Source organism: Manis javanica, chromosome 1 (assembly GCF_040802235.1).
Source record: "Manis javanica isolate MJ-LG chromosome 1, MJ_LKY, whole genome shotgun sequence".
NCBI lineage: Eukaryota > Metazoa > Chordata > Mammalia > Pholidota > Manidae > Manis > Manis javanica.
In genome coordinates this window covers 180,679,250-180,704,056 of record NC_133156.1, presented here as the reverse complement: position 1 = coordinate 180,704,056, position 24,807 = coordinate 180,679,250, and the positions used below count along the sequence as shown (strand labels likewise).

Below are 24,807 nucleotides of genomic sequence, written 5' to 3'. Positions count from 1 at the left end.
ACTATAGCTTTCTTTCTTTTTTTCTTTTGTTAAGGTATCATTGATATACACTCTTATGAAGGTTTCACATGAAAAACATTGTGGTTACTAAATTTACCCATATTATAAGTCCCCCCCATACCCCACTGAAGTCACTGTCCATCAGTGTAGTAAGATGCCGCAGAGTCACTACTTGTCTTCTCTGTTACAGCTTGCTTTCTTAACACTCAGGTGTTTCCATATCAAGACACACTGATTCATCTCATTCTGCCTCAGGACCATTTCTTCTGCTTAGCAGTCTTATCCTAAATCTCTCCCAATCCTTACTTACCTTCTCAGATGCCTTTGCTACCTGCCCTATCTCAAATTTCAGTCCTTCCCCTGTCACTGCCTATTTCCTTTCCCCATTAATGACTTTTTCCCAGCATTGATGATCTCCATACTTTTTATTTTGTTTATTGTCTGTTTCCCCACAGTAATGTACACTCTGTGATGGGGAGAAATTTGTGACTGTGTCATTTACTGCTAAATCCCCAGCCTTTGCAGTAATGCCTGATCCTGTAGTAGATGCTCAGTAAATATTTAGTGAATGACTGAGTGAACGATTATGTTGCTTTTCCTATTTGAGTATACCATATTTATTAAATAATTCCCCATGGATGGACATTTAGGTTTTCAGTTTTCCCTACTTTCATGACAAAACTATATGGTATAGTCTTACACATATATTTTTGTACTGTTGTATGGGATAAATTCCTAGAGGTAGAACTGTGAGTCTAAAGGATATACACATTTAAAATTTTGAGTAGTTGCCTCTCATCCTTCTCCCTCCCCTAAGAAAAAAGATGTTATCAAATTATAGTCCTAAAAGTGAATAAGGACATTGATTTGCCTATACCCTCACCTCCACCAGTTCTAATTGGTCTTTAAGCCTTTGCCATCTGATAGATGAAAGTGGTATCTCATCTTAATTTGAGTTTCTTTCATTATAAGTAAAGTTAAGTACAATTTCATATATTTATTCATCTTTTATTTTACTTTTCCAGGTGTCTCTTTTTTTCCTATTGCTCTGTTAGGTTGTTGTGCTTGTGTTTTTGCCAATGCATCTTTGTTTGCTTTGGTACATTTCCTGTCTCCACGCTGCAACCAGATCTAAGCCTAGAGAACAATATACACCTGGGCCACAGCTGTTCTAGGCCTAGGGTTAACATCTTCAGCCCTTCTTCTTGCTCAGTTTTTTGTTTGTTTCTTAGTAAAAATAATCACATAAGCACATAGATTAGGTGTGCTCACACTTTTTATTTTTTACATCTCTTTTAGCATCACAGCAGCCCTATCAGGTAGTACTAGTTTGTCTCCATATGTGTAATTTATGTATATAAAGAAACTGAGGGAGGATAAGATTAAGTAACTTGCTAGAGGTCACACAGCAGGTAAATAACCAGGATTTGAGTCTAGGTAAGATGACTCTGGAGCCTGCTCTTAACCACTAAGCTCTGTTGCCTCTACTGTGGCCAATGGGATATGTTGCTTATTCTGTTTTCAAGAGATCCTTCTGTCTTTGTGTCCCGATTCAGAAAATTAACTCTAGTTGCTAAAACGAGAAGGGTACTCATGCACAGGTCTGGAAGTTTTTACTTGCAAACTAGATTCCATTACATGGTTCAGAATTTTTAAAGAGTAAAAAAAAGTATATAGTGAAAAGTTTTACTCATACACTTTTCTTATCCACTCTTGCCCATGCTCTCACTTATATTAGTTTCTGTGTATACTTCCTGTGTTTATATACTCATAAGCGAAACAAATAAATATATGTACATACACATAAACAATTTTTTCCCTTTCTAACACATAAGATAGCATACTATATACACTTTCTCACACTTTAACTCAGCTCATCCAAGGGTTTTAAGACCATTTTGTTCATCAAATATTTATTGAGTGCCTCCTTATACAGGCACTGTACTGACCTTAGAGGAATATACAAAGAAGCATGAGACACAGAAGTCTCTAATCCTAGGGACTTTACAGTTCCTTAGGTTGAGAGCATAAGTGATTAAAAAGTATATTTATGTGACATGGTACTTTCTTGGCTGATTCAGGCTTCAACACATGCACATTCAGCCTTCTGCAGGTGGTGAACACATACCTTGGTCTTTAGGGCCAGGATGAGAGAGTTACTGAATCATAGGGTTCACCACAAGAACTGTGTCTTACTTATCTTAGTGTCCTCTTCAGGACATTATTGTTGAAAGATGAATCTACTCATTTTAAATATAGACTTCAGGGAAACTGTTTCATTCTTTTTCATGAACCCAAAGGAAAGATTTTTAGAATCATTTTGTTTTCAGAATTAATCCCTGCCTGAGGAGTCTTGTCTCATTAGACTGAAATGAAATATTCATGTGTGAAATACAGAACCAAAGGAGGAGGGCTCATCTGTAGATGGTTTGTTTTGGTGGGAAGCTTCTCCTTTTCCCCTTACTGAGGCTTCCTCCTCCTTGGGCAGAAAGTGGAAGAGAGTCAGTTAATCCCAACTGCAGTGCAGTGTTTTAGGTCTGTGGACAAGCTACCCTTAATTTATTTGAGTCTCAGCTTGTATTTATTACAACTTAATTCTATTAAAAGGCATCTTTGTTCTGAACCCCTCTGACATTTCTGGAGATTGCAGGAGCCATGTGGAGGCAGTATGATCTAGTGGTTAATGTGGATATGATGTATGATATGATATGGTAGAATGATAACAGGGTAATATAGTATGATATACGATAGAGTATGATATATGGTATAGTGGAACTGGCTTGCTGGCATTGAAATTCTGAATCTCCCACTTGGGCTGTGAGAAGTGACTGAACTATTTGTTTTCCCTTACTCCAAATAGGCATCGTAAATGTTAGAAGTCTGTAAACTGATTCAGTTTACTCTTCCCACTGAGTTTTACAGCCATAGATGAGAACTGAAAGTGAAAATCTAGCACTTTATGTTTCTCTAAGCAGTTTTTATCAGAGATCATAATGCATGTTACACATGTAATATGCACATATTACACACATATAACACACATACTGTCTGAGCATGTCAGTGCTTAGTATGATGCAAGGAATATTCTTCTTTGAAGGGACATGAATCCCAAAGGAAAAAAAAGCCAAAGCGAAAAGTTACACAGGGCTAGGAGTAGTACAAGAACGTGGGTTTTCTCTCAGCTGCCTGCCCCTGGCTGCCAAACTGTTCTCTGAATAAGGATTGGTCAGAGCAGCCCTTTCCTTTGGAAGCTTTTCACTGTTAGAACAAGAGAAGACTCTCTTAGGAGCATTATTTTTGGGCACAGGATAGGCTTCTTTTCCCCATTTTTTATAGGAGTCTGATGCTGCTGCCACCTGATCAGGGAAAAGAGGGAAGCACTTCTTTGCTCTCCGCAGGGCTGGAGAGATGGGTGGGGAGCACGGCCTGCCGGGGTGTGTGCTACCCCTCCCTGCATGTCTACAAATCAGTCATGCAGTGACTGCAGGACAGGGGATTTTCATTGTTTCAGTCTTTTGGACTTCTGGACATTTTCTCTGCATTATAATCGTTGTGATCTGTTCCCTTAGACTCTTTATCGAGAAACTACCAAAGCATCGAGATTATAAATCGGCTGTCATTCCTGAAAAGAAAGACATGGTAAAGGTAGGTCTTCACTTGCAATGTTGCGCATCTAAAAGCTTCAAAGAGGCACAGACTAATTTCAAGGTAAAAGTAGTAGGGTCTCCCTCTGTGCATCAAGTCCTGTAGTAGGAGATTAGGCCATTGCAACACATCAGTTTCAGAGGCGAGGCACAGGTATGGTTAAGTTGTGTTTTAAACTGTTTTTGGGAACATTGTTGCCATTGCCAAACTCTTCACTACTCTTCACTACTTAACTCTTCACTACTCTGCTTAATTAGTTGGAAATTGTTCTAATTCTCAGTTTTTAATTTTCGTGTCTCAGAAATTAAAGGAGATTGCATTTCCCAAAGCGGAAGAACTAAAGGCAGAGCTGTTAAAACGATATGCCAAAGAATATACAGAATACAATGAAGAAAAAGTGAGTATAAAACAACAACAAAAGAGGAAATTATTTTGGTTTTTTAGCCCTGGGATTGTAATATGATATTTAGCAGATGCTATGATTTTATGATTTTAATGTGATATTTTACTTATTGGCAAACCAGAAGCTCAAAAAAGAATACAAGTATTTTGACTGAGGATTCCAACACAAATTTTGCCTGCTTATCCAAGAGGGTTATTTGAGGGACAGAAAATTTATTTCTTGTCTGCTATATCTACAACGAGAACCTAAGAACAATGAAAATTCTCACTGAAATATAGGTTTTTAGATAAGAGAATTTGGGGGGTTTGATTCACATTTGGTGTTACCTGAAACAGGTTATACCTGTTTATAATAATTGACTTATCTTTTTAAAGCTATTTTCAAATGATTCTTGTAGGGAAGTGTCAGTTAAAGCATATGGAGAAACTCCCAAGGCACTGTCAGTGGTCTGTATCAGATGTGAATACACACTGCAAGAATTTCCACATTATTTTGTAGTTCTCTGCTGAGCTGTAGTCTGGACTCTGATGTTAAAAATCAGCAGAGAGCTGAATAGCTGTGAGGCAAATATTTCTAAGGCACTAAGTGAAAACCTTAATGAAAGAGATTATTACTTGGTATTTCTTGTTAGTTTAAAATGTCACTCTACTGAATTGATCACTATAGAAATGTTGGAGACTCTATTTTGGGTTTAAATTCAGTAGAGACCCTTAAGTTAAATTTGGATTTGGTTCTATTTTACAGCCTGACTTAGGATACAGAATGTATGCATGGCAGTTAGAGAATAAAACTGTGTATGATATAGATTATGAGATGCAGCAAGTTGCATTGAGATTCTGGTAAAAGAAGAAAATGCAGTAGAATCATTGGGGAAGGACCTGAGAGGATTGGGACTTGTACTGGATGAATAGGTATAAGGCAGCTGGATAGACAGGAGTGATGACTATTCCAAGGGTGCAGAGATACCGAGGGAAGCACGATTCTGTGTTAGGAAATCAGGCCAGAGCAGAGCACATTTTGGGAAACTTCCCTGTTGAAAAGTCTTGTCCTTGAGGCATGAAGCCACCTGACTGTAAAGTAGTCTAACTCCTGTTCTTTCATTTACTATAGAGGAAGGAGGCAGAAGAATTAGCCAGGAATGTGGCCATCCAGCAGGAACTAGAAAAGGAAAGGCAGAGGGTAGCACAACAGAAGCAGCAACAGCTGGAGCAGGAACAATTCCATGCCTTTGAGGAGATGATCCGGAACCAAGAGCTAGAAAAAGAGCGCCTGAAAATTGTGCAGGAGTTTGGGAAGGTGGACCCTGGCCTGAGTGACCCGCTCGTCCCTGACTTGGAGAAGCCCACTCCAGATGTGTTCCCCACAGCTCCTGTGGCATCCATGCAGCCTTCAGACTGTAATACAGCTGTAAGGCCTGCCAAGCCACCTGTGGTGGACAGGTCCTTGAAACCTGGAGCGTTAAGCAACTCAGAAAGTAGTGAGTCCATTTGCTTGTATCTTCTTCCATCTCAGCTGCAGCCAAACAGGGTCATTCTGGGGGATTTAGCCTAAGATAGCCTCTGTGATCTCACCCACTAGGCTCTGGTCACAGAAACCCATTTGATCAATATTGTCATAGTATGTCCTGTCACACTGGTTATATTATGAAAGTGGCCTTTGCTTAACTCATAATCTACTTAGGGCCAGTTTGATTTCTCAAGAGTTAATAATATCCTGAAAAGTCAGATCCTCAGCTGTTAGGGGTTATACAGAGATTTAAAATGTTAAATGGACTAGAGACCATGTTAGTCTTTTATAAAGGAAATTTGAAATTTATAGTATCACTTTGCAATTCAACAACTGACCTTTAAAAATTAAAATAGGGCCTCTGAATTGTGCTTCCTGTGAAAGCATTTCTAATCCTTAAGTACCTTAGTCAAGAGAAATATTGTATGTAGTCAGTAACAATTCAGTCTAGCCATAAAAGCTGTTGACAGTCCTTTTCCTCCTCTCACCAACAATCGGCTATCTGAGCCTCAAAATAATAAGTAAACCTTGATTACTAGAATAGATCTTCTCAGATAGGAATCAGCTTTCAATTAGTCATTTGATAAAGTCAGCTTTGCAGAAGACCCACTTGAAAGTACAGTGGGGGCAAGAGTGCTGAACCCTGAAGCCTGGCTTTTAGGGTTTCTGCCCACATACTCAGCAGGCTCATCGTTCACTACTGTTCCTTCATACATATTCTGTGCTACAGTTCCCAGACTCCTATGTTCCCAGAACGGTTCCTGGACTGTCTTACCCAAAGAGGTTTGTTAACTTTTGCCTTCAACCTAAAATCTCCTTTCTCTATCTCTGCCTTCCCTTCTTTTAGGTTTTTCCAGATTCCCTTCCCTTTAAGCAGGTTGATTCTCTTCTCAAAACTCCCAGAGCTCTTACCTGTAATACAGTTTAGATCATTTACCTGAGAGTGTAGTCATTTGTCAGTGACTAGGTATGAACTTCTTGCAGGTTTCCTGAGGGCCGAGCACAGTACCTACTTGGTATGCATTTGGGAAGTGATGATAGAATTGAAGGGCAAGGACCATGCCAAACCTTAATTTAGAATCCCCAGCTACTGTCATTGGACTGCTGTGTGACCTCATGGCCCTGGTCTGGCTTGTTACTGCCCTACAGTTCAGATCTTGCTGTTGAATGTTCACAAGCAGAGCATCCTTTTTCACTTAAAAAAAAAAGAAATGAAATGTGCCTGTGAAGGATGCCCCCTAATTAGCCTCCTGGCTCTCTGACAGGGCTTCTCCCGGTGGTCAGGGACTGGATCCATTCTTGACATTCTCAACCAGGCCTATGAGCTGCTCTGTTCATTCATGCCTCTTTTGAGGATCAGAATGTGTTTTTTGTTGTTTTGGCATTTTTAACTTTCTTCTAAATGAATAAATTCAGAAGTAAACATTTACCCATATAGTTTTCAGTTACCCAGCGTATATTCTGGTGTATTTCTTTGAAAGTAATGCTCTCCAATGTTCTTATCTAAGATAAAACAGATGCTTAAAATGTAAACAAAAGTTCAGTTGAATGAGGATGTTATTTTTTTAACCTTTTGTATTAGATTGTGACAGAGAATTCGTGAGTAGCTCAGAAACTTCTAAGTATTAGTTTACCCTTGTCTTAACTTGAATGGTTAAAGCCTCTTGAAATAATGTGGCCAGAGGTTGGAGAAGAGTTTTTCAACCCTTGTTCTTCTCTCATTAGGGTGAGATCCCCTGCTCACTGCCTACAGTTGGGGGACCCCAGAGACTTGGCATTGTACTCCCAGGGCTACTAGCTCTGAGGTGTACTTAGGGACACTCTGCTCCATGGTCTCAGACTTTTCCTCTTTCTCCTTTCTAGCCCCTACCATCGATGGACTGCGCCATGTGGTGGTGCCCAGAAGGCTCTGCCCACAGTTTCTCCAGTTGGCCAGTGCCAACACTGCCCGTGGAGTAGAGACATGTGGGATTCTCTGTGGAAAACTGGTAAACAGCACACACTTTCCTGAGCTGAGACTGTTTCTTCCCCCTTGGCCTCCTGTGACTCAGAGAAGATATCCAGGGTCAGTTACTCTTTGTGCTGATCCCTCTGCCAAAGGAACCATGGACAGCATAATGCAATGTCACTTTGAATTTGGTGACACTGTATTTGATTGATTTTTCATCATCCCTTAAATTGAACTGATTATTTTAATGCTAATAGAAAGAAATAACAAATTCTAAACTTGGTAAGAAGATTCAGTCATTACTTGTATATCAATTTTTGAGCACATGCTTTATGATAGGACCAGGAAATATGAAATATATAAAGCACATAGCATGTGTCCAAACATACACCAAAAGATCAATAGCACGCTGCCTAGTATGTACAGTAAGAGCACTAGGAATTTTGAGGAAGGAAAGATCATTAAATGGAGGCATTTACAGAACCCATTGCTGACTGCTGAATGAATAAATAAATGATGTGTGATAGATTTAAACTGTACCTTAAAGGATGGGAAGAACTTAGAGAAACAGTAAAAGGGAAACTACTGAGCAAAGGAAAAGAAATGGTACTATACTCAGAGCTTCTCAAGAATAACAAGTAGGTCTGTTTGGCTGCAGCCAGAAATTCCCGCAGAACTCTGGGCATTTGTGGCTTTGCAGAGCGCCCCAAGCCATGCGCATGGGCAGCCGAGGTGGTGAATCACTGAGGTGAGGGATTCAGCTTGCAGGAGACTCACTTGCATAGACGTTTCACTTTCCCCTGCTGTGACAGAGTAGGGTTCCATAAGTGCTAGGGAATTGTGACAAGCTCTTTTCTCTTTTTAACAGATGAGGAATGAATTTACCATTACTCACGTTCTTATCCCTAAGCAAAGCGCTGGGTCGGATTATTGCAACACTGAGAACGAAGAAGAACTTTTCCTCATACAGGATCAGCAGGGTCTCATCACACTGGGATGGATTCATGTAAGCAATTCTGAGCTCTTTGAGGGTTAGCCTTCTCTTCCCTCATGACGTTATAAACACAAAGTGAATTGTATCCAGATTATTTAGAAAGCTATTTCCCCCTCCATTGGATATAGACATGACTTCCCTAGCATACTTGGCTGCTTGCACTCCAGTATTCATTTTGGGAACTTTTTAAATTTGGGGGGACTTGGAGCTTTTTAAATTTTTTAATCTTTAAAAATGTTATAGTAAATGAAACTTCATTTCATATAGTAAAAATGAACTTGTTTCCCCATGAGTGTGAATGGTGATAGGAAGCTGGCCTAGAATATATGTGGACATTGACTAGTCAGGCTATGTCTACTTTATACAAATGATGTTCCTAAAAGGTATGTAAATCAAAATACTTTAAGTGAGCCAAGGAAGTTAATTCAGATGTTTGCCTTTGATCTTAAAGCAGCTTACATCTTTAACCTTTATGTAAACCAGAGGGCCACCAATATAGGTGATTTTTAAGTGTCTGCATATCTTATGCAGTCTTCTGGTAATACTCAGGTAAAACATAATTGCACCTTGAGAGATTATTTATTAATTTTTCTTTCTATTCCTTTCCAATTCCTCACTCTCACAAACCAAGCCACTTCATATATTATGTGACAAGACTACATACGTACATATAAGTTGGTTCATTTCTGGATTTAGGAAGCTTACACATACTTGTATGTTAGAATTTGGGAAATTCTGACCTGTGAGGCAGTCCCTTGTGCCTCTGTCCTTTCTTTAGTTCAATTACATAAATATTTGTTTTCTATTGTGTATTCCTCCATTTTGGTATATGGAACATAGAAAACCTGTTCCTTATCTGCCAGGGAATACAAATTTGAGTAAGATATGATTTTAGAGTAATAGAGGAGATTAGACAAATAGATAAAGTAATAACTCTTCATGTGAGACAGAATATGCCAAGTGCCTCAAGAGGTGCAAACAGAACACTGTGAAATTCAGAGGGAAGGATCACAGCAGTATGATTTACTAGAATTTTGACAGGGTGGGCCAATGGAGAGTTCTGTGTGGAGAGGACATAAGTGGTCCGATGTCCTGGGGTTTACGTTTCATGTCAGGAAATAGTAGCTGAGCTTTAACATGATACATTGGAGTAGTGTTCTGAAGGGTCTTGGGTAGACAGGCAGAATAGCTCTGCTTGTTAGTTAAGTAGAGAATTCTTAAAAGGTTTTTGAGTAAAGCAATGATGTGATCAAAGCCATACTTTAGAAGGTTTAACATAAAGGCAGTTTCAAGGTAATTGAGTCAGGAAGATGTTTTAAGAAGTTAGTGTGGTGATAAAATCTAATAATGATGAGAGGATGATGGCAGTGCATTTGGGATGGGGATGAGTATAGGATTTCAGAGGATGTGGGAATGAGTAAGAGGATGATGAGTAAAAGTCAGCGATGACAGAGATTTCAGGCCTGACTCGTGGGGGTGGCAATGAACATCTCCATAAGCAAAAATGGGAGGAGAACTTACCTTGCAAGTGAGGCAAATTGTGTGTTCAGTTCTGAGCATATTGAATTTAAAATACTGGTGAGACATCAGTGAAGGTGGTCATCAGGCATTTGAAAATGTGGCTGGAACTTGGGAGCAAGGTCAAGGTGGGAACGAGATTTGGGAGATCTCTGCAGAGAGCTTGGAAGCCTTGGAATTGGAGGAAAGTGGAGAGCAAGAAGAGTTGACTGGCAGCTTGGGGGTAGGCTGCGTTGGAGGGTGTAGGGAGTAATCAGTAATGAAACAAAGAAATAATAAGAGAAGGGTGAGGGTAATGTTAAGGCACAGAAGCCAAAGTAGGAACATTTTAAGAAGAAATTTCAGGATGCTGACCATGTCTGCTGCAGAGAGCTCCAGAATCACAGAGACTCATATCAGCTTTCTGGATTTGGGAAGGTCATTGGTGACCTCTGTTTCATGGGCTTTAGGCAGTGGTGGGAGTAGCTTATAAGGGTTTAAAAAGTAATGGTGGTTGAGGTTGTGGTGATGGTGAAATGTACGCTAACTTTAATTTTTTGAGAGCTTAGCTGTAGGGAAAAGGAAAAAAATGGGATAGTGGCTTAAGGAGTAGTCAGTTTGAGAGACTGTTTGATTTATGATTTAGTGTGAAAGGCTTGAGCATGTGTTCTATTCTGATTTTTTTGAAACCTTTCTATTTGAAGAAAGGTTTCTTTCTTTAGTTCAGTTACATAAATATTTGTTTTCTATTGTGTATTCCTCCATTTTGGTATATGGAACATAGAAAACCTGTTCCTTATCTGCCAGGGAATACAAATTTGAGTAAGATATGATTTTAGAGTAATAGAGGAGATTAGACAAATAGATAAAGTAATAACTCTTCATGTGAGACAGAATATGCCAAGTGCCTCAAGAGGTGCAAACAGAACACTGTGAAATTCAGAGGGAAGGAAATTTGAAAGAAAAGATTAAATCACACACACACACACACACACACTTTAGATACACTTTAATAAAACGTTAAGCAACATCTATATATACAACCTAGGTCAAAAAATAGAACATTGTCAGAAGCACACTCCCACCCCCGTGCTCCTGCCCAGTCACACTTCCTCCCTGGTACAGGTAATCCCTCTCCTGACTTTTCTGGAAATCCTTTGCTTGCTTTATAATAGTTTTGCAACCTAAATGTGTGTTCCTAAACTGGACAGTTTAGTTTTGCCTGCTTTTGAACTTTATATAAATAGAAGTATATAATATGTATTCTTTTGTGCAGCTTCTTTTGCTCAATATTGTTAAGGTTTGTCTACGTTCTTGTGTGTATTACTTGTCTGAATGTGTTTTTATGCCCAGTGAGCCCATGGAGCATAGTGGAGCCGATGGAGGAGATGTAATGTGGAGGTAGGAAAAGATTAAATCAAAAGGACAATAAAAGGGGCTCATCTTCATATGCAGGAGAAAATGCTCATCTCTGAGACAGAATTGAAAGGAAGAGAGAAAGATACAGAGAGATTGTTGATGTTATATTTAGAGGGGTTGAAGGAGCTCATTTTAAGCAGTCTGATTTCAACAAGGTTGAAGTCTAAATCCACTACCCAACATGAGGGAGACAGGTGGTTTGGGGAACTGGAGAAGATGGGGCAAGTTTGGAATAATTACTGTTTAAACTTAAGGTGGAACTTAGCCACAAATGAATAAAAGGACCTCTATTATCATTAAGGGCCTATCTAGGAACAATGTTAGAGCCTTAATTGTTAGTATTTCAGCTTTTTTCTCCATATTTCTGTACTATTCCTTCCTAGTTTGGGATTAAAAAGAAACAAAATGCAGACTATAAGGCTTTGCTCAGATCTTAAAATTGGCAAGAAGGGAGAGCGCAAAATCAAATCTTCCTTCTGTACCTTGCCAGCTATAAATCAGGCTCCCTAATCAAAAAGTTTGTATGGTCATGTATTGATCACAAACTATCATTGTGTAACCCCCAACCCAGTATTCAAGGCACTTCTTCACCTTCTCAGCTCAGCCTTAGCTTGTATTGCTCCCCTGTGGCCACTCTTCTCCTGTCCCGATGCTTAGGCTGCCCTCTGCAGACACTCACTCACTTCTGCTCCTTTGGTGTATTGTTTTCTCTTCATAAAAATGCCTTCCTCTGTCTCCAGCTGGTGGACATAGCTATTTTTTCAAGAAACTCAATTGTGAAGGGAAAGATAGAGAGAAGGCACAATAGAGGGGAACAGAAGCGCAAGGCGAGGTTTGTGGATTCAGCTTAACAGTTACCTGTTGAGCCCGTACTATATGTCTCTTAATCATCTTTCTAGCTGACTCAATTTAAGATCAGAGGCCTAGATCAGCTTATGTAGGCCTCATTTGTTCCCAGTTAGAATTCCAAATATGTTGAGAAGAGTTAGGTTCGGTACTTCAGGGAAGCCGGACAGAGTGAAACCAAAGTCACAAAAAGTCGCCTGCTGTATAACTTAACTCCTGCCTCCACTGATTCAGGTCACGAGCTCCTGCCTTCACAGTCTCTAGATGTAAATCAAAGCATAAGTAACAGAAACCATGCTTGCAGTGCCTCTTCTCACAATCAGAGGGTGAAAGGTGTTGGCTCAGGCCATTTGTCCCTAGCAGTCTGTAGGATCATTATTATCAGGTAGAAACTGTTTTCCCTTGTGGTCACGAGAGTTCTTACCTGTCCCACGAGCATCTGTGTGCAGATTTGCTGTCAGCTCTCAGTGGACACAGTTCTGTCCTGCAGGCCTCTCTCACTGTGAGCTGGTCACAGCTTTCTGTGGAGTGGAGCTTCTCAGCCAAGGCTGCATATGAGATTTCTTTATTGAGTCTTTTGAAAAAAAAAGTCACCTCTCAGGATGGATATTTCCATGGGTAGGGTACAGGAGCCTGTGCTTCTGACAAGCTCTTCAAGGAGCTTCATATTTTGTACAGCAGGTTTGAAAACACTGGTCAATTACACTTACTTTCTGTGCTTTTCTGTCAGTGAAGGTTGGTCTTTTTGAGTCATATTGGGTTTTTCTTTTTCCATTCTTGTTATCTAAGATCGCAGGCCTCTCAGATACATGTAAGTTGTTCATTTGTTTACAAAGAATGTGCTCAATAAAACATTAAGTAATCAAAAATAAATGAAGTACTGCAGGGAAGCCAGACTCATCCCACCCAGACTGCCTTCCTCTCCAGTGTTGACCTGCGTACTCACTGCTCTGGTCCAGATGATGTTGCCAGAGTCAATAGCCATTGTTTGCTCCCCCAAGTGAATGCATGTTTAGATGGTGCTTTAACTGGTTACTTTCAAATTTTAATATCCTTGTTCTTTCCCCAAACACAGGGTCCTCTGTGTGATCTAACTACTTGCTGACATCCCAGTGGCCCCCTACCTGTTATATCCTTGGATCATGTGCTTTAACAACAGGATAGCCTTTGCCCCTTTTGCCTAGGCTCATGCTTGACCTTCTAACACCTGTTGAGAAGAAGAATCATTCTTCTAACTGCTGTTTGTTAAAGTCCTGTCTTCTACCATATTGAAGTGTTGGGCAGCTTGTACCATCTATTCCAGAACAGGTGACTCTTCATCGCACAGAGAAAGCTCGTGAGGAGCCAAATAAGTCTTGAGGGTCAACTAGAAATTATGAGCCTTTTCACATACTCAAATTAAACTATACTTGTTTACAATGCTGGAAAGGAAGTTCGTCACTTGTGAACTTCAGGTGTGCCCCCCATGGCTGCAAATGGCTTTGTACTTGAGAAGGAGATTGTGGCCAGCTGACAGGCACTCTTTGGCTTTACTTTCCTTCATAGTAAAAGGCTTGGCTGTGTTCTCACTTAGGGGGTCTCTGACTTTTTTTTCTCTTCTCAGACTCATCCCACACAGACTGCCTTCCTCTCCAGTGTTGACCTGCACACTCACTGCTCTTACCAGATGATGTTGCCAGAGTCAGTAGCCATTGTTTGCTCCCCCAAGTTCCAGGAGTAAGTTCAGGTTGTTACAAGGAGATAATGGAGAAAAAGCCTTAGAGGAAAATATCTGTTTTTAAGACCTTGTTCTGTATAAAATACATAGACTGTGATATTGGCTGTTTACTAGATTTTAGATTGGTGTTAACTGGCTGTTCTAAAGGCTTCCTCTTATGCCCCATATCCTGATAAACCTATAATGCTTGTTTAAAAAGCACCAAGCAACAATGTAGGTGCTTTTCTAAGAAAAGGACATAAGAAATTTGAAATGATTGACTTGAAATGAAAGAATTACAAGAGATTGGTGTCAGATTAGAGAATTTCAAAATCAAGCATGTTATCTCAGAATGTTAACTTCTTTTTCATTCTTATCCTGTTATTTACTATGCATTCTCCCAGCAAAACTTGTGCGGTGGCAGTGATGAGTCATTCTCTAACTCTGATTCATTTACCAAAGAGACCTATGAGCCAGCATACTTTTGAAACTGCCTCAAAATGAGCTCTACTTTGCGTGCGTGCGTGCGTGCGTGCGTGCGTGTGTGTGTGTGTGTGTGTGTGTGTGTGTGTGTGTGAGATCAGTGGGACACCTTTGATTCTGAGCCTGCTCTTTCTTATTTTAGAACTGGGTTCTTTAAACTAACTGAACATGGACTGGAGGAGATTTCTTCCTGTCGCCAGAAAGGATTTCATCCGCACAGCAAGGATCCACCACTTTTCTGTGTATGTACCTATTGAGAAGAAACTGGGACTGTGCTTCAGGCAGGGAGGACAGTCAGAGCTAATGAGATACATTGTCCTTTCAACCCACAAAGAAGATCAGCCTTGTCATTTACTTTCCACGTCTTCCTAATAAGGATATACATGGGGAGCAGTGTGGAATAAGAATGGCTTTGAATCTTAGCTCTGCAATCAAGGACTGTGTGTTTTTGATCAGGCTACTTAACCTTCATGGGCTTCAGGTTTCTCATCTGTAAAGGGGGACGATAGTAATAATAATACCTACTATATAGGATTACTGGGAGGATTAAATGAAATAATGTACAGAAAGTACCTAGTGCATTAGCTGGATTATTAAATGTTAGTGTTTTTCCTTCATCACCATCAGTTGGAAAGTCTACTTCAGTAAAAGATTTCAATTCAGAGGAAAACAACCCACTTAAAATAGGTCAAGTATATTGATTCTGGAATTTTGCTTAGAGAATAAGAATTTTTATGACCTTAGAAAGCTTTCGCCATAAATTGTATTCTGTGAATAAAGTTTCCATTTCTGGCAGTATGTTTCAGTTTGCCCCTCAGATCTCATGTGAAAGCATTGCTTCAGTCCATGCTGGCCATGGAGATGATTATTTCTGTGGTTCACTGAAAAGTGACCAGTATGGAAAAGGGACTGAGAAGAGGAACTGAGGGTGTTTGGAAGAGAAACCCCAGGGAGGCTCTGAGAACTGACTCTTAAGTATTAGAAGAATTGTATAAAAAGATATTGTGTGTATTTCATATGACTCCCAGAACTAAAATTAAGACCTCATGGAATGACAGTTTTCAGCTAAGTATAAGAAAGAACTTTCTGACAGATCTATTCAAAAAGGTTAGCCTGCCTTGGATTGTAAGAAATGTCTAGGTTCCAGGATGTTGAAACAGAGGCTGCACAATTCCAGAAAAGTGCCTGGGTTTTCAGTTATAAAGACCCATTCTGCATGCCAGAATTAGGCATTCCCCTTGTGAGGGTAGGTGTATGTTATTGTTGGGTAGACATAATAGTTCAAAAAACTGCAATTAAGTCAGCAATTCTTCTAAATAAATGCACATTTTATTAATGACTATAATATACATACATTTGAAAAATAAATGGAGATATGTGGGTCCATGTTGATTCAGGCTACAGGTAGGGATTGGTAGAAGTAATGATTCCCAGAGCCTTTACAATAACTGCCCTAAGTAGTTGCATGACTTCCAGAGTGGGAAACACTAGCCCGAGCATTTTAAGTAGAGAGTTTTAAAAAATGACTCTCCAGAATTTTCCAGGCCTCTCCCTTTCTTTCTTTTTCCCTATTGCAGAGCTGTAACCACGTGACTGTGGTGGACAGAGGAGTGACCATCACAGACCTTCGATGAGAGTTTGGCTCAATCACCCTTCCAAGAACTATAAAACCATTCCAGTATACTGTAACCCCTTAATTTAAACTTTCCAGAAAGCTCTAGAAGCTTTTGCAGACAATAGAAAGTGAGTATCCCCTGGGGAAGAATTGATTTTCTGTTTGTGGTTTGAAAAGAAATAATTAAATATATATATTTTAGGCAGGTCTGGAAAATAGCACAATCATACTAAAGCAACTTTTCAGTCTGCCTGTAACTAAAAAATTAAGTTGAAAGAATGGTATAATGAACACTCATATCCTTTGTTCTAGATTCACCAATTGTTAACATTTTTTCCCTCTCAGCTATCCTTCTAATTTCTTGGTATTTTGTTATTTACCTTTGGACTAATTAAGGGCATCTATGCAGAAATTTGGAAGCCATTTAGAAAATCTTCAGGTTTTCCTGTGGTTTATGACAATATTAATGAAGCTTATTACAAGGGTGAGGGACAGCTCACTATGTCTGACAAGATGGTCAGGTTTGAAAACCCTGAAAAATGATTTTATCAGAAATTATTGTTATTTAACAAATATTTCAGGATATTTTTTCCTCTACAATAAAATAACAAATAACTTATTCTTTTTTTTTTTTTTCTTCCTGGTGCTGTAGAGTGATCTGTTGATCAAGCATTGTCTAAACAGGCTAACTCAAAAGGTTTGATTGTTTTGGGGAAGGTAAGGGGAAGATGGAATTTGAGATGACATGGAAGGTGTGTCCCAATTCCCTTTTAATTGTTGAGTTATTTTGTCTGCCTGCTGCCCTCTCCCAGGGCAGTGAAGTCATCTGTTCTTTTGGTTCTATCTGAAGTGGGTCATCCTATTCACTTCCTCCTTAGGGCCTGAAAGCTTTCAGCTGAAGATAATAGAACCTTTATTTGGAGTGTCCGGTGAAACTCCAAATAAATGATTACATTCCCATGGCACCCAACCATACCAATTTTATTGTGTGGCTATCCTTTTCTGACTTAGGCAACATCTAGGAAGGTGTTTGAAGCTGCAGTTGATTCTGTATTTTTCTTTCAGTGAGATGAGCCTAGTGTTTTAAGGTGGCCTGGAAATAATGGCACTGTGTGGGAGGCCTCAGGTGAGGGCTGGAGAGTAAAATACCTTGAATAAGAGAAGAATGATCTCTTTTTATATCAGAATTCTGTGGGAAAAAGTCTGCAGATGTATGATGTTTTGCTTCATGTTAAAATCTTGTGTCCTGAATATGTTCAGTCTTTATCACTTAGGGTAGCAGTCCTCGGAGCACTTGAACCTGAAAGAGCCAAGTCTCTCTGTTCTTGTCCTTCTTAGGTTTTCAATTTCCAAGATACCAGGAATTCTTTCTTCTGCAGTTTTGGTATAGGTGAAAATGTGGGGCCAAGTGGGTCTGAACCAGAGATGAGTGCCTCTCCTGCCACTGCCTGCTATCCCTGCTGTGGCCCCAGAGGTGCCTGGATTGTTCCCCCTTGCCCTAACAGTCCTACAAGGGCCCAGTCCTGTACCTTCCAGGAAATTGATCTTACTCTCCATCCTCAGGGCTACTGTTGAGTTTAAGGTTTTATTACCCCTTACTTGGACTATTGCAGTAGGCTTTTACCAGATCTCTCTCTCTTTTTCAGTATTTCTTGACTCCAGTCTGTTCTGTCCAGTAAAGTCAGGAGAAGCTGCCCATATTGCAACCATTCTCATGCTTCCTGCCCAAAAACTACAGTAGCTTTCCATTGCCTAAAACCTAAATTGAACCTTTATTCAGAACTTTCTGCATATGGCCACATAAAGTTCTTGCTCCTGGCTACCCATTCAAATACTAGGGAAATATATTTTTTAAAAACTGATAATTGTGTTCCACCCTACACCAGTGAAATCTGAATCTCTGGGATGGGGCCCTAGACATTGTTTTTGACTTTGTCTCTAAAGCTGCGAGGATTCTCACATGCAGCCAAGGTTGAAAATTACTGCACCAGTCATTTGTATCTAAGAATTGTGCGCTCTCTTCCCAATCTCTGCATACCAAAGACATTCAGTAAATGCCTATTGAACCAAAGTGAATTTAATGTATGGTATATCGCAACCACACCAAATGGCCACATTTTCTTGCTTCTGTACCTTTGCACCAGAAATCCCAGTGGCTGCATGGGAGCAGGAAATCAGTCTGCACATGTCATCTTTTCACCTGCAACAGTGGCACTTTGCACAGGGTCATTTCAGTCTCTCTCTCTTCACCCTACCTCTGTGGGAGAGTGGTGCTGTGGAGCTGGCCCACAAGGAAGCAGGGAGACTTGGGAGGACAGAGGGGGAGAAAAGGAAAGGACAAAGGGAATATTGCGAATAAACAGGAATCAGACCATGAAACCTGAGGAAAGCAGCTTATATTGAAAGGTAAAGAGACTGACTCCTGGACTCCTGAAAGCCTTCCTGCTCTTACAAGCTACACAAGTACCATGCTTACTGGTGGGGCTGAGTGGGAGAGAGGCAGTGTCTGGTTGCACCCTGGCTGGTATCAGTGGCACAGACCCTCCCAAGTGCCTTGGGCCAGGTGCAGAGAGACTCTGGGGAAGCTGCCTTGCTGGGGACTTGGGTAGTGCTGAATTTTCTCAGATGATCTTGTACTCCTAGCTAAATGTCACCAAAGAGGAAGAAGAAACCACTTAAGCCTTTGTAATGCTCTCTTAGGTACCAGACACCTTAGAAGGCAGCATGGGGAGAAGCAGTTCCGTGGGACTAGTCTAGTAATGGACATCTGTTGTTTGAGGCAAAGATTCCAACCTTTGTTTTGGCACCCCAGAATTGACAGTCATAATGCCTATCCCCTTTGATTGTTGATCACTTCTGGGTTTTAGTTACCCCAGTGGAAGAAATTTCACATGTGGGGGTTAAGTGGAATAGAGACTACTGAGAGTAAAGCTTTAATGGTGTGAAGACTCCATGAGTCCTGCCACTTAGGTCAGTTTCACATGGATTTTGAGAACAGTTTTAGGACCAGACCGGATGGTGTTCACTAGAAAACAGTTTGTATGTGGTATTGTGCCTCCCAACCTCCTCCCTGGTAACTTAGTGTTTTAACAGTACCTGGGTTAGGAGACCGGTTTGTCCAAGGATTTTTCAAGCCTCTGAGCCCAGAACAGAATTTCTGGGTCAAGGCTCATTTCTTTTTGTGAGCAGCTTTGCCTGGGCACAGAGAAGGCCTGTTTGGATTACGAGCACTGGAACACCACCCTCTCAAGAGGAAGTGTCAGTGAGCATTTAAGACTTTGCTTCTAGGCCAGCTTTTCATTCACCAGCAAATCACTTAACTTAAAGTCTGTAAAATGCAGTCAGTCTAATAATGCTTACCTCAGATGAGAACAGAACAAAATCCATAAATAACAGAGAGTTGTAAGATGCCATAAAGATTTAAGGTACTTGTTATTTGTGTCTCTCAAAATACGAGAGGTAAGGTGCCATTGCTTCCACCTATAGATCTCTATCCTATCCAACTTCCAGCTACAGGACTCCTTGGGCAGATCCACATTCTTTATCACTAGCTGGGCCTCAGCTCCAAATATCTTGTCTGGTCTGTCCTGATTTTCTGAGCTGGAAAACTGAGAACTTCAAGAACCAAAAGAAGCATCCCAAATTTTTACCCATTTTCCCTAAGACCGAGAGCAGAACCAGGACCTAAAGAGATGCACCATGTCTTTTATGCCTTGGTTCCACCCCTTCTTATCTGAACCTCCCAGTTTTGTCCTTCCAACTATTTACTGAAACAGAGGAAGAGAACTTTGATCCTTTTCATAGATGTCTTTACTCCTCAATCCAGAGTTGAATTTTTTGTTAACTTTAGTCTACTTGGGGTTAGAAGCAGGGCCTTATGCTTTTAGGATGTGGCCAGTATCATTCACTGTGTCTGTTAGATCCAGAATCCAGCCCTGTTACACTGCATAACTATGGGCACTTGTGTCCTTTGGTGATCAAATCTGCTTCCCGTAGGTTTTGGTTCAAATTCTATCTCCTCTCAGGTCTTCTCTCACTGGTAAATTCATTCCAGGGGCTTTCTCATTGGACTCCAGTGACACAGCATGTTTCCCACAATTTGATTTGTGATTTTTTTTTTTGGCCATTTTGCAGTGTTTTTAAGTTCTCTTTCCATGTGAGTAATGTCTCTGTATAAACTCTGAAAGGATAGGGGCCATGCTTGCATTCTAGCACTGTATTGGGTGCCTTTCAGCCAGCATGGTACTTCCTTACTTTCTTTTGCTTAGCCCTTTCTTGAAATAGTGTCCTTGGTGTTGAATTGTGTATTAGGAAGTCAGCTAAACCTGTGCCCTACCCTTTCGAAGCTTTGTCTCCATGCTGTGGGAAACTATCTTAACACCTTCACTCAGACATCGTATCTTGACCTGCACTGCTACCCCAGTGTCACCTTGTGCAAAGGCCATAATGCAAGCAAGAACTCTCATCAGAAGGAGCCAGCAGTTGAGTCCTCCTTCCAGCTGCCAGGATAGGTGTTGTCCTGCCCAACAGGCTATGTAATTGGTGGTCAAGGGATGATGTGCCTACAATGAAGGCTAAAGGTGGAGAGGGTCAGAGAGGTAGGAGACCAGGAGATCATGACACCACTCTCTTGGCACAGAAACCAAGAAAGGCAACAGTTTAAACAAGGGGAGGTAAGTGGTGCCAAGTGGCTCTGGAGAGGTTTTCTGGGCTAAGGACCAACATGAATCCATGGGAGCTGGTAGTTAGCATGGTTTCTTCCCTGACAACCCCATCTAAACCACCTCCAACCCCATCATTCTGCCACATCTCCTTTACTGTGTGAATAGCACAGTCATTAGCTGAAATCCTCCTGTTTGCTTATTTTTAGCTTATGTATCTAAAGTAAGTTCCTTGAAAACAGCAACTTTGCCTTGTTTACCCATGTATTCCCAGCTCCCAGTTTTTCATTCTTAATATAAAGACAATGTTTTTAGGGATAAGTAGATCCATTCTAACTACTATTATCTAACACTGTCCTGAAAGGATAATCCAACCTAAGTAATGAAGCAGGATAAAGAGTTTACTATTGGAAAGGAGACAGAGATTTTGTCTGCAAACCAAGTATCTACCTAGAATTCTGGAGATAGTCAATCCTGAACAACAGTTAGACCTAGTAAGAGAGCAGCAAGGTTGTCCACTAAAAGATAGATATGAACTTACAAAATAGCTTTCTAGTCCAAGTAATAACCAGTTGTGATCAGGGGGAAAAATCTCTTGCACTCCAGCAACCAAAGCTATAAAATACCTTGGAACAGAATTAACAGTAAATATGTAAGACCTGTAGGAAGAAAACTATTAAGCTTTACGGAAGAACGTGAAGAAAATAAATTGAAAGACAGATACACTATATTCTATGAGAGGAAGACTTAATGTTTTAAAGATGTTACTTCTTCTTTAATTATTCCACAAATTTACATGAAAGTCTTCAAAAATCTCATTTTTTTAACTTGGAAAGATTATGCTAAAATTAATCTGGAATAAGTAAAATAACTTTCTAAAAATTAAAAGAGAATGTTGGCAGAAATGTTATTACTAGATAACTCTTATTACAACCTGTTAAAATAATACCATGCTGGTGGCAGACTAGATTAAAAATTAGCAAACTTTATTGTTGAAGGAGTTAAGACTTAAAGAGATGAAGCTGCCAAAGGCCACGGAACTCTAAATGAGCAGTGCCAGACTTCCAAACCCATATTCTTAACAATCAGGCAACGCTGCCCTCCTGAAATACACATAGATAGATACAGTCATAAAGACTATTACAAAATGTTAGTATTAGTTTTCTGTAGATGATGGAATTAAGGCATGATTGTGCTTCTTTTTCCCCTCTATACCTTTTGAATTTCCAAATAGTCTACAGAGAACGTGTATTGCTTTTATAATTGGACAAAAAGGACAATGCCTGCTATTTTCAGAGACCAAAGTTCCACTGCTCCTTCAGTGTGAGAATCCAGCCAAGTTCTTATTCTTGGACAGCATCACTGAGAGGGCCTTGGGAATGCTCTTGGGCGCAGCAGCAGAGGCCTGTCATATATGGAAACCTTCCATGAAGATGACCTCACCACTGGAACCCATTCAGCATAAACCTTGCCTGCAAGAGCTAGCAGAGATCTTTGAACAAAACCTGGAGGATGGAGAGCCAAGAAAGAACTGACCTAAAGAAGAGAACCTCTAGGCTTATGGTCTAGAATACCCATCTGGGCTTAGTACGTCTCCCCTGTGATCAGTTCCTAGAGAAGGATTACTTTTCCCAACCTCACTCCCCTCCAAAAAAGAATTACCACAATGGTCCAAGGGTTGTTTGTTTTTTTCCCAGGCCTGAATGAGAACATATGATGTTACTTGTGCTGGACAAATAGTAACGGGTTATTAGTGGGTGACAGAAGTGGAAACATCACCTAGACTAAAGGAAGGAAGACTATTCTTAGATATTCCTCAGTCATTCCCTGTAGTTAGCTTCCCAATCCCTAGCAGTCTCCTTTCTTCACCTCACTTTGCCTTAAAAAAGCCAGTGGCACATCAGACCAAAGACAAGTCCATCAAAATATGGTCTGTGCTGGCCCCATTGCTGTACATCCTGAACAGCACTTGACACCCCTGCTTGCCATGCGTAAACATCTGGATCTAGAATTTCTCTCACCCAGCCTTGTGTTCCACACCTTTACCATGACTCTGGAGTTTAAAATTATTTATAATTGAATCATGGTAGACTCAGGATATGTTTACACAAATATTTGAGTTCCCAGTCCCAGTGTTCCTCTGTAAGCACAAGGCCTCTGATTATGGCCTTGTGAGTTCAGTGTGGCTTAGAAAGAGACCACATAACAAGAACAGAATCCTGTTTGGGTTTGAATTCTTTTAATTGCACTGAAAGAAAACTCAGGTCTCACTGGTGTTCAGGTACAGCTGAATCCATTGCCCATTATCATCAAGACTTATTTTGTCTTCCTCTCTTGACTCTTATATATGCAGGGTTTGTTCATTTAGTTAGGTTTTCCCAGTGTGGTAGCTTTGACAGTTCATAGGTTTGTATCCTATTGTCTTGGTAAATCCAACAAGAGAAAGAGAACTTCTGTGTCCAACAGTTGCCATGAATGTCCCAGAATGGAGTCACTGGGTCATGACATTGGTCATGACTATTCTAGGACCAGTCACTGTGGCCAGTGTGATAGAATGCTCTGATTGGACAGGCCTGGATCATGTACCTACACCTCATCTGACCCACATGCACTGAAAGTGGGGAAGCATTCATTTTTCAAAAAAAAAGTCATGATAGCATCAATAGTAGAACGGGGAATGGATGCTGAGCCAGCAAAAGAAATAGATGTATACAATAGATGCCTTGGAGAAAAAGTTAGGGCCTGCTGTCACCACTGGGTAGTATGACCCAAAGTGAGCAAGGTAATAAGATATAAATGGGAGCACCAAGTGCTATTAGCAATAATAGCACCTGAACTATGGGGTTGTGATCCTTTCACTTCCAAAGTGGTGGGTCATATATCCAGGCCCTTGGTCATTCATTTAATTTGCATTTATTGAGCACCTTCTGTATAGAGCCCTGTTCAAAGAACTCAGGGTAAATGCTGTGCTCTGTCTTCAAGGAGCAAACAGTGAAGTAAGATAAAGGAGTCATACTCCCATGAAATCCACAAGAGCAATTTCTTCGTAACTGATGAGTGTATACAGGATAAGCACCAACTTTATGCCTAAGGGTTGAGGTTACCCAAGCAAGGGAGAAATGAATGTTTTCATTTTACTTATACTCCACTTTTATAACTTAATCTCTTTATTTATAGTTCTAATTTATTTGTACTACATTTTTAATTCTTTCAACAAATATTTACTGTATGCCCTAAGCACCAAGCCCCATGGTAGACTCTAGATACCTACTAGAAATGTTTTCCAGGGTATGTGAAATATTACAAGGAGAACACATATTGAATGTGGTGGCAAATAAATATAGAATGCAAGGATGCAACAAAGTGGATCCAGTAATAGAGCAAAAACTGTATACCATGATCACTTATACTCCCATGGATAGGCTATATGATGTGTGATGTCATAATATAAACATTTGTATAATAAACCCAAATAGTACATGGAGGGTTCTGTTTTTCCATATAAAAGATGGCATCTCACTAAAGCACATTTATATATTCTACTGGAACTCAGATGGGTACAGGGGGTGGGGGCCATATTCAGCTCAGATAGCTAGCTGTCTGCTTATCTGTCTTAACCTAAGAGTGTATCATGTCATATCTGAGAGTTCAGATAGACTGGGTGGATTTTAAACAACTCCAAGTTTCTCTTTAGTGATACTTTAATAAATATTTAGGGACAATGAATTTGGAATTGTAATCTTTGACAAGTGCCTGGGTGCAGCTGCCATTCTTTGTTGGTGGCTGTGTAAGACCCGAGGCTGTTGAGTTTTGAACTGCTTCTTTCTTGTTTTAGTTACTTTTAAAAGCCTCCAGTCCTCCTGTGCTCATTTAACCCATTGTAAAATGGGTCTTTAATAATAGAGCCCATTTTACAGTAGAAAAGGAACTTGCAGTAACTACAAATGGTTTCTGCACAAGTAAATTTGTAGAACCAAAGTTTAGACACCGTGTTGCCTCTTTATTTATGACTTTTGGAATACCTACATAGGTAATAACTTTAATGTTAGATATTTTGATCTGTAGCCCCTCTTTCTGTCCATAATTAGCTAGCA

At 40.2% G+C, this 24,807-nt stretch overlaps 1 protein-coding gene across 9 annotated transcripts in view; it reads left to right on the top strand.

Annotated features, from left to right (window-relative positions):
- Window positions 1-22,388, top strand: part of STAMBP (STAM binding protein) — a 31,368-nt gene extending 8,980 nt beyond the window's left edge. For 4 of the 9 annotated variants that reach the window (XM_017644352.2, XM_017644353.3, XM_017644354.3 and 1 more), the window contains exons 3-10: window positions 3,570-3,645; window positions 3,947-4,042; window positions 5,159-5,525; window positions 7,418-7,542; window positions 8,371-8,508; window positions 13,862-13,974; window positions 14,580-14,679; window positions 16,015-16,671. In XM_017644352.2, coding sequence (XP_017499841.1) covers window positions 3,570-3,645; window positions 3,947-4,042; window positions 5,159-5,525; window positions 7,418-7,542; window positions 8,371-8,508; window positions 13,862-13,974; window positions 14,580-14,679; window positions 16,015-16,071 — 1,072 coding nt within the window. In that variant the 3' untranslated portion in view covers window positions 16,072-16,671. Of the gene's footprint in view, window positions 1-3,569; window positions 3,646-3,946; window positions 4,043-5,158; window positions 5,526-7,417; window positions 7,543-8,370; window positions 8,509-13,333; window positions 13,567-13,861; window positions 13,975-14,579; window positions 14,680-16,014; window positions 16,672-16,704 lie in introns of those variants that run through there. The other 5 variants (XR_005063701.2, XR_012120536.1, XR_005063700.2 and 2 more) reach the window with 5 other exon arrangements.
- The last annotated feature ends 2,419 nt before the right edge of the window (window positions 22,389-24,807 follow it).